Genomic DNA, 10,172 nt, shown 5'->3' on the forward strand with positions numbered 1-10,172 from the left:
TATCTATCTATCTGTCTGTCTGTCTGTCTGTCTGTCTGTCTGTCTGTCTGTCTGTCTGTCTGTCTGTCTGTCTGTCTGTCTGTCTGTCTGTCTGTCTGTCTGTCTGTCTGTCTGTCTGTCTGTCTGTCTGTCTGTCTGTCTGTCTATCTAGATATAGATATAATATAGATGTTATAAACATTGTTTATTTGAAGCTGAAATTGAGGTTGTATCCGTCTCAGAGTTTCCATCAGTACAAACAGAAAGCATCTATTCATGGTCTAGTTTGTCATGCATACAGACACCAACAGGAATTTTGCTTCAGCAATTACACAACAGCTTCAAAGCAAATTGGTGACAGCAGCGCTTACAGTACACATGACTGCAGCCTCCTCAGGCACTAGTATAAGGGACTGACGACTCCTCAAGTATGTTGTGTTTCAAGTGTGTGACCTTCACTGTCTGTGTGTGTAAAAATTGCTCCATGCTGTGAATGTAAGAACCCCAACATGAAATATAAGATGAGATATTGTCATCACTCTGAGTTTGTTGGAACACCTTTTACCCTCCTCTCTGTGCCTTCAGTCATTTGCTGGGGAATCCAGAGACACGACAAAGAGTCAGGTACTGGTTTTAGTTTTACTGCCATGTTAGATGCAGGTTTGCGATGGTGGGGTCACGGTCTGGTATCAGGTATTGAGCTGGAGGTCAGCTGAGTTTTCTTAGTGAACCACTTGTTGTAGTCAAATGTTGTGAACATGAATAAAAATCTTGTCGGTGTGATTCTTGACTTTTTAGTTAACAGGACCCAAAGAGTCCAGCTAAATAGGGTCCTGTCCAACCAGGTCTGCTCCTCGACAGGGATTTGTGCACTCACCCTTATCATTTATCCTATATACAAATGTATACAAATATATGTTAGAGTAAGTTTGAAAATAGGGCCATTTTAAAGTATGCAGACAACTTTCAGGCTGCTCCAGGAAAATAGATCCAGCCACGGCCCAGTGCTTGCTGAGTTTGTCAAATGCCGTGATTAGTCCTGCATTCAGTTGAGCAACACTAAGTGTAAGACTAAAGACATGATCATTAATAAAAAAATCAACAAGCAAAAAAAACAACAAGCATACACCCAAAGTCACTTTTATTGAAATTCAGATTGTGGCGTGTGTTCAGTGTCATAAATATCCTTGAACAGTTATTGATTCAAAGCTTCATTTTAAAGCAAACTGAAAACAAGAAGCGCTCTCATGTTTGAGAAGGCTTTCTTGTTTCTACGTTGATAAAACCACAATGATTTTATTTATATCTACTCTTCATTGGATCTGCTTTATGTTTTTCTTTGGTGGCTTAAGAGGCTGATAAAGTGCGTAACAATTTGTCAGCTGCTCGGATCCAGTTTTACTGCTGTGTTCACTGGTACAGTGGAGTTATTGACCTTTAACTAAAACTGAAAGAAGAGATGAAACATAAACAAAGACATGAGCGGTCATTTACCACTAATGCCTCACCTCACTGATAGGAGAAGTGCTGAGTATATGTTATCTTATGTTCTCGTGGCTTGAAAGTAAAGCCAACTGAATACAAATCTACTGAGAGGGGAAGCGACAAGAGTTTGCATTTGATTCTCGAGTAGGCTTTGTTGTGTTCCTTTTTCATTTAAACAATGCACCTGTTATTTTATGTGCATGGTTTATTTATTTATCTATAAAATGTCTTTAAGTGTAGGTAGTAAAGTAGCAGGTCCAAAAAAATGGCATCTCTGTTTTACTGTAATGTAAATGTTTAGTCACAGTCTGTAAAGCAGGGTGTGACTGGAATGAGCAGTTTGGACACTTTGTGTTTGTCACGTGTCTGAATAGACAGGTTTAACAGTGAGCTGAAGCGTCTTCTTTATCTGAAATATTCAGGCGGTTGTTTGTTCTTTCAGCTTATTAAATCAAAGTGGACACATTGTGGGTCACTCTCCTACTAACAAGTAAGTAGACTTTAAAACATCCTGTGTGAACGTGTGTGCTTTTGTTGTTTACTTTTTGATGCAGGCGCCTTTTAAAAAAAGACCGTATGGTATGTGGGCAAACCATGATCAGTTTCAAGCAGCGTCACAAAAGCAAATAGCTACCATGACAGAAGAAGCAGGACAGAGACAGGAAAGCAGCTTTTAGTTTGCTCATGTGATGCAAAACAAGAAACACCACAAGGGGTTTTATGAAAGTGCGCAACGGGAAGAAAACAGCGGCACAGTGGTGTCTACAGTGCTACTAATGCTTAGGCTATAATAATAACAATAATAATAATAATAATAATAAAAGTATCTCTATTACTATTATTGCGTGACTATTTGACAAGCTGTAAAAGACACCAAGAGATTAATAATAACTAATAATTAAATGCAGGAGGTGTATAAACACAGTGAGCAAAACAGAGGTGACTGAAGAAGAAACATGCAATGCATCATGGGAATCCCACGGCAGCCTAGGCCTACTGCTCCATAACTAAGAGAGGATTCAGGGTCACCTTATCCTGTCCGGTCTGATGAGCTAAACTTGTTTTTCGTTTCTTTTTTCCTTTTACAGGTCATTGTAATACAGGTGCATTACAGTGTCACTTTAGCCCACCCAGTAAAGTCAACAGGAAAACTTTACATGCTCTTCCGTGTTCGTAGAGAGGAGCTCATGGTTCGTAGAGACAGCTGCCAGAGACGGAGAAACGCAAGAACAGGTAGAAAACTAAGCCTAAAAACATCTAAACATGTTATTGGAGTAATACTGAAAACACACTTCACTCTGATGTCAACAGACCATTTTAAATCTCGTAGCTGAAACATGCACAGAATTATGATCATGGTTTGGATCATAGACGTACATTAATTCATGTGCCGGTGAGCTGCACAGAAAGTGTGTCTGTGTACACTCTGTGTGGGGAAATCACTCAGTGGTTTTTAAGCTGGTGAAAAATGTGAAATATTTCACTTTTATTTTTATTGTCTTTTTTAAAAAAAAAGATATTTATTAAAACGTTCTTCCTCTGATTCATTCTGACAGAGAGAAGATGATCAGGATCCTTCTGTTTCTCGGCCTGGCGTCCTCTGTCTGTGAGTGTCCACATTTAGACACAGTTATCTTTTGGTAAATTCAAATAAATAAATAAATAAAAAGGATAAATGAACACACAATAATGAGGTGGTGTCTTCTCAACAGGGACGTTTGTTTTGAAAAGGACTGCGACTGTCTTTGAGGCCAAGGAGGACGACAACATCACCATCAGATTGGACAGTCAGCTCCAAGCTGACGTGTCTCTGGCTGACGTGATGTGTGTTTTCCACTCAGACGTCACTAAGATTTTGTTTAAAATGATCAGAGGAGTGGAGGACTCTGAGTCTCAGCATGAGCAGTTTGCAGGACGAGTTCAGACTGACAGAGACGCTCTGAGAGGAGGACGAATCAGACTTCATCTGTCCAGAGTCACAGCTGAAGACTCTGGAAGCTACAGGTGTGACGTGGCTGCCGACTACGACGACAGCCTGAAGAGATGGAGGCTCGAGACAAATGGTAAGTTGACTCCTGTATCTCTTTACGACTGGGCTGTATTTATATTGCAGATGAACAAACATTAATTCAGATTTTCATCCTCAGAAAATTTTGTTTTGAGTGTGGGTCGAACCTCTGATGGAAACAGCACTTATGTCTTACTCAGACCTCTGATATTTGGACTACCAAAAGGTAAATCACCAATCTTTATCCACAGTTCTGAGTACCCTTTTTAACACATCACACTTTAGTCGTCTAAAAGGTTTGGTGTTCAAAATTTACAGTGAATTGTGGAATTATTCTGTCAGGGGCTGGGTCTATGACCCAGCAATTTGAGTGCTTTTTGTAAATGTGTGTTTTATTATAAATATATGTGTAGTTCTGTAGGTTTTAGATGAGTGTATTCTAGTTTAGGTCCATCTAGGTCCTCTTCTGTAAGTCTGTTCTGGTCTTCTCTAGGTAGTTCGTCATGTATTTGTTGTCTGCGTATTTCATGTTGTCTGGTTTGTGATGTCATGCCAGCGTCTCTGTGTTTCCTGTTGTATTTTGGAAGTCTAGTGTTCCCTTGTTCAGTGTGCTTAGTTTTATAGTTCCCCTGTGGTGTCATTATGTTCATTAGTGTCAGCTGTTTCCCCATGTGTTTCCACTTCCTCTGATCATCCCTTGTGTGTGTTTAGCCTGTCTTTGTCAGAACGTCTGTGTTACCACGCCGAGTCATAGAAATCATAGTCTCTATAGTTGTCTCTATGTTTCGTCACAGTTGTCTTTTAGTTTTCCCAGTATGGGTTCCAGTTTAGTTGTTGCTCCTGTTTTTGCCTTTGTTCATGTTTACCAGCCTAAATAAAACAGCTCGCTTTTGGTTCAAGTCTCCGCTCCGTCTTCTTCTCTGTCTGGATTTGGGTCCACTGCTTCACTACCCCGCCGTGACATATTTAAGTTAAAATTGTCTGAACTTCATCACATTTGTGATAGCTGCCATGCAATCAAACAAGCATGTAATGAACACAGGGCGACATCTCACGGGAAATACATGTTATAGATATATAATTTTAAATAACATGATGTACATTATGCAATCATTTATCGTTTAGGCAGAATTTCTTATTCATAATCAAGTTTTTCATGCTTTATTAATCAAAACAAAGAATAACAACTTACTTTTTTTCAGTGAATAGATGCATGTCATTTTGATTGATGTATTTGGTTTTGTCTTTTTATTACATCTACTTTTGAACCTAGTTTATTATTATTATTATTATTATTTCTGTTTCTATTGTTTAAGTTTTCCTGTTTCTACCTTTGTTTTATCTGGACAGGTTTTGCGTCTCTGCACATGATTGCGAGGAAAATAAAGGTGGACGACAAAAATAAAGTTTTGATTGCAGGTGATACTGAAGTTAATTCAGGACTTCCTTTGAAAGACGGTGGTGGGTTTACTCATTGATCAACTGCAAAAAGATTTGCCAACTGTGACATCACAGAGCTTTCTTGCTGCACAACAAGCCCAATTCTTACCCTTAAAGTCTAAATACAATGTTTAGTTTCCAGATTTGTTCCTTTTTGTGTTTCACAATTGGCTGATTTCTGTGCCTGTACTGTTACGTCCCTTTTGTTGGCTTTGATAAAATTGTTTATTTTATGGTCTGTTTTCTCCACGCAGGTCCAAAGCCAGCAGAAGAAAGGGCATGTCATGAAATAATCTCATTATTTGTTCTAATGGCATTTTTAAATGTGGCAACTGCAGGAGTTGTAGTACTTTTCATAAGAGGTCTTTGTAACCTGTTACGATGGTAAGGTACACTGGCAAACTTTGGATAGAAATGGTTGACTCATTTGTCCTCGTTTGATTTAGTCTGACTGTCCTGTTTATTGTTACAGTTCAACACCACATGGAAACGTCCACACTGTAATAAAACGACTTAAATCAACAGTGACTTCCCTGCCTGTTAATGTTGTGAATTTAATTTAATTTAATTCTACTGCTGTGCTTAAAAAATAAATACAAAAATAAAAAATATAAGTAAAAGAAAAGGAATCTTTGCACCTGTAAGATTTCCTTCAAATGAGGAAAAAACAGAAAAGTCATATGTGATGTTACAACACTGATTCTTAGCTCTAAGTCAAACAAATTATTTTAGAAAAAAACATAATAGACCCAGTGAGTTATGGTGTCCATTTCCCAAATACATTACATACTTTTTTTTCTTTAAAATATATGTAAGTAAAGCAGATCATGGAGTCAGCAGTTTCAAATTATACTGCATGCACCCTTTTGTCACTGACTTTGCAGTACTTTAAAAGGATCCCAGAACAGAAACACTGATCTTAACCACCCCAGCGCTGCAATTGCACTATAATTTTAGGCTGGGTTGTTGAGTAGTATTATCTTTTTGTAATTGTTGATTTTGAGAATAAGATCTACATTGAAAGAATGACATGTAAATATTATTTTACATGTGTTATTTTCCCTTCTGAACAGACACAGTTTGTTGAACAATATGTTTAAAATCCAACAACACTACATCAGATGTGACACTCAGATACCCGTTGGATGCTGGGACAGGAAACCATTTTTTAAGATCCCCAGAAAACACAAAGTATCTCTTTGAGGTCCAACCCTACCTTCATTGTTCATTCTTATTTTGTCATGCCTGGCAATGCCAATAAACTTGCCAATGCTTCAGGATTCACTGTCACATAACAAACAGGTGGCAACAGTACCCACAGTACACATGTCCAGAAACCAGTATGACAGGACTCCAAGGCCTGTGGTGCAGGGCTGTGTCCAACTTTTTATGAGCAAGATTCTGTTTGTGGACTGTGCAATTATAAACCTACAGAGAATGATAACACAAGGTCAACAACGTGGCTCATCTAAGTCCATGTTATTCTTGAAATTTAGATTGTATTCTCTGAATGAACAATTAAAAAAACATAATACTAAATAACAGACACTCCATTTTCTTCATAAATGATCATTTTAAATGTAAGAAACTTAAACTTAGCTTTTAAACAGCCCTGCTAAGATTGGCAACCCGTCCAGGGTTTACCTTGCCTCACCACAGGCTTACCCATATAGTCATTTGATTTTGGGGTTGTTTGGGTTTTCTTTGTATTTTTGTAGGTTCTTTACCTTACAATATAAAGTACCTTGTTGCTCGTATTTGGTGCTATATAAATAAAACTGAATTACACTGAATAGGGCCTATCCAAGCTACCCTCATGACCCTGGTATGGACAAGTGGAAGAGAATGAAGTTCTAAAACATGAAATGTAACAACATAAAAATATCTCCCTCCTGCCCTAAGACAATAAATCAATAAACTGGGCCATTTTCCAGTTGAATGGAAAATAAATTCAGTCATTACATTGAATAAAAGAATTCTCAATATCCATATAAAGGAACAAAGAACAATTCAAGATAGAAACAAAACAAAATGGCATAATAGCTATAATTAAAATTTAATAAACATGTATCTATCTTGTTTATTAAAGAAGAGCATCTATTTGACAAGAATACTGATGCTGTAGTTGGAAATGAATCATATATAAGTCTCTATTCCACCAAACTGCTTCCTTGGTTTCAATTAACATTAAGTGATTGATTTCTGTATGACTTTATCAGTATCTCACATTGTTGGATTTAACCTAATCTTTTTTGCACTGCTGCTTCAGTTCATTGAGGTTTGCTGACATTTGTGTATGTACAGCTTGCTTGAGCTCCCGCTACACAGTCGAGGTCTTGTCTGATTGGGCCACTGCAGCCTCTTGATTCATTGCTGGTGTGTTTGGGATCATCACCCTGTTTAAGCCAAGTTTTAGCTTTTGGACAGATGTCTTTACATTTGGCTGTAGAATACTTTGTTACACAGGAGAGTGCATGGCTGATTCAGTGACTACAGAGTGCACAGATTCAGTGGCTGAACAACAAGCCCAAATCATTCCCTTTCACCACCGCACAGGCAGTTGGTATGATTTGTTTGTGTTGGTTTGGTTTTCTCTGAACATGGGGCTATCAGTTGCGGAGAAATATCCCCACTTTGGTCTTATTTGTCCAAAAAGCATTGTTCATGTGTTTTGTCCAACTTTGCAAACCTAGCTGTGTGGCTGTGTTCTTTTTAGAGATGGGAGGCTTTCTCCTGGAAATCCTTCCAACCATCCACACAGTTTCTCAGGGCATTGCATGATCTGACTCTTGGGAAAATTGTCTTGATGGACCTGTGTGGTCCTCCTCATGTGGGTCCAGTTAGGTTTTTGTTGTGTGATTTTTTTGCTCCTGCCTTATGTTATGTTTACATTAACACCGCTGCATTTGGGTTTTTTGTCTTGCTTTCCGAGCCTCACATTTGGATCCCACTCTGCCTGCTACACAGCGGAGCCTCGACGATAAGTGTATGACAGTGAGTGCTCAATACTTCTAAAGATGATCAAAAGAAAAAGACAAAAGACATAGAGAGGAGGGAAAATGTCTTTTCACAAAATTAGATTTTATTTATTTCAAAGTGATGTCATTAAATATAAAGTGGTACAGCAGCTGATACAAAAGAAAAAGTCATGAGACCACAATACATAGTCAAAATGCTGGGTTTGCCTATGTAGGTACTCAGTTAATTGTAGTCTAACGACGATACCTGTTTCTAAACTTAACTCTGTATTATTAATGTTTACGTTGGTGAAACACTGCAGTTTATGGTCACAGTGTTCAGGTTAAAATCCAATGTGATTGTGTGTTTGTTGAAGTGATTCAGAATATGATTTTTTCAACCTTATTAACATCAACCTCATATCCTCATGCTGATTTCTGGAAATTCAGAGCTAACATATTACATTTAGACACCAATTCTGCCTGATGTTTTGTTTTTGTTTTGTTTTTTTAATGTTGATTCTGATGTTTCCAGGCTTCTGGTATTAAGAGTTAAAATAAATAAAGAAGCCATTTTTAAAGTGAGTTGAGTTCATTTCAGGACATGTTTGAGCAGTGTGTGGTTCTTCTTTAATAACTCAGTGTTGCAGTCACATGTTAACAAGTGAAAGAAAAGAAAGATTGTTTACGCATTTGCTTCTTTTGTCACTTTAACCCCTGATGTCCTTACTCTTGTTTTTGCAGACATTTGGAGTTATAAATAATATAAATATAAATCATTATGTGAAAATAATTTCCTTACAAAGTTTTTAAACAGTTTTTGGATCCAAAAACACTTTATTAGCCTGTGATGATCCAAATAAACCTCCTAAAATAACAAGTGAGACTCTGACACTTAAATAAAGTGCGCAACAGCTTGTCAGCTGATCTGATCCAGCTTTTACTGACATGAGTCATTGTGCTTTAAGTCAAAATGAAAGTGAAACTAAAACACACACGGCAACAAACAAGAAGAAAAAAAAACCAACAGATGAATGCTGACTGGCCAGTATATCATGATATCACTGATAGGAGGAGGAGTCTTGTACACAAGTTATGTTGTGTTATTATAGAACTGAAGCAAAACGACGCGTTGAAGCGAATAAAAAGCTACCAACGGGAAGAAGAGGAGACAACAGAAGTATGAACTTGATCTTTTAGTATGTTTTGCTGTGTTTCTGTGTCATTCTTCTTTGTTTTGTACTGCAGTTGATATTTATTTATTATTATTACGTTTTTATCTCTTTCTTAAAATGCCTTTGTAAAGTAGCAGGACTAAAATGTTACATGTCCGATAATGAACACGTTTGATCACAGTCTGTAAAGAGGATGCGACTGGGATTAACAGTTTGAACACTTCGTGGTATTCTGCTTCATCCGAAACATTCAGAGTGTTGTTTGTTCTTCCAGCTGATCATCAGTTGATATAATTGATGTGATAGAAAGTGGACAGATCGCCGATCGCTCTCTTACAAACAAGTAAGTTGACGTTAAAACATCCTGTGTGAACATGTGTGCTCCTGTTGTTTACTTTCTGTTGCACTCACTGTTTAAATACGCTACGTGGGCTCATTTTCATCAGATTGGAAACAGGATGAAAAACAAAACAAAACAAATATCTCACAGAAAAAGGACAGAGAAAGACAAACAGCTTTTAGTTGGTTCATGTGATACAAAACATGAAAACCCAAAGGGGGTTTTATGAAAGTGCGCAACATGAAGTAAATAGCGGCATAGCGGTGTTTACAGTGTCAATAAGAGTTTATAATAATAATAATAATAATAATTTAGTTGTTGTTGTTGTTGTCAAAAACACGAGGCTTGTGGCTTTTCCTATCATAAAAAACAGAAAACTGAATGTTTATGTGCAAAATAAAAGACACGCACCAGATAGGAAGATGCAACGCGCGTTCGCGTACATATAAAAGGCACTGTTTTTGTCCGCTAGAGTGGGATTTTCACGGCATATTCTGCACCAAATCTCTGTGCGTTCATCATTTGCCTCCTGCAACCACTTTTCCGAGAATACGCGCTTCTTTTGTGGTTTGGACTCCTTCTGACATTTCTTTGGAGGTGGAGGAACACCAGAGTAATTGCTTAAAGGAGCTTGCTTCTTCGACATCTTTAAGAGTTCTAAACAAATGTCTGTCCTCCTCCAGAAAATCTTATGTACGCAAACACGCGTTGCAACTTCTTATCTGGTGCGCGTCTTTTATTTTGACAGCGAATGCGCACCTGCGGATATGTGCACCTCTGAAAATAGA

General features: G+C 37.8%; 1 protein-coding gene across 1 annotated transcript; it reads left to right on the forward strand.

The window, feature by feature from the left end:
* Nucleotides 1-1,829: 1,829 nt before the first annotated feature.
* Nucleotides 1,830-5,419, forward strand: LOC308401468 (uncharacterized protein). The gene is made up of 7 exons (XM_080889684.1): nucleotides 1,830-1,954; nucleotides 2,553-2,697; nucleotides 3,021-3,070; nucleotides 3,177-3,527; nucleotides 3,612-3,698; nucleotides 4,823-4,891; nucleotides 5,167-5,419. Exons 3-7 carry the CDS (start codon nucleotides 3,028-3,030, stop codon nucleotides 5,298-5,300), a joined length of 684 nt encoding a protein of 227 aa, XP_080745810.1. The 5' UTR covers nucleotides 1,830-1,954; nucleotides 2,553-2,697; nucleotides 3,021-3,027; the 3' UTR covers nucleotides 5,301-5,419.
* The last annotated feature ends 4,753 nt before the right edge of the window (nucleotides 5,420-10,172 follow it).

The sequence above is a fragment of the Rhamphochromis sp. 'chilingali' genome (assembly GCF_963969265.1).
Source record: "Rhamphochromis sp. 'chilingali' genome assembly, chromosome: 1".
In the NCBI taxonomy this organism is placed as follows: domain Eukaryota; kingdom Metazoa; phylum Chordata; class Actinopteri; order Cichliformes; family Cichlidae; genus Rhamphochromis; species Rhamphochromis sp. 'chilingali'.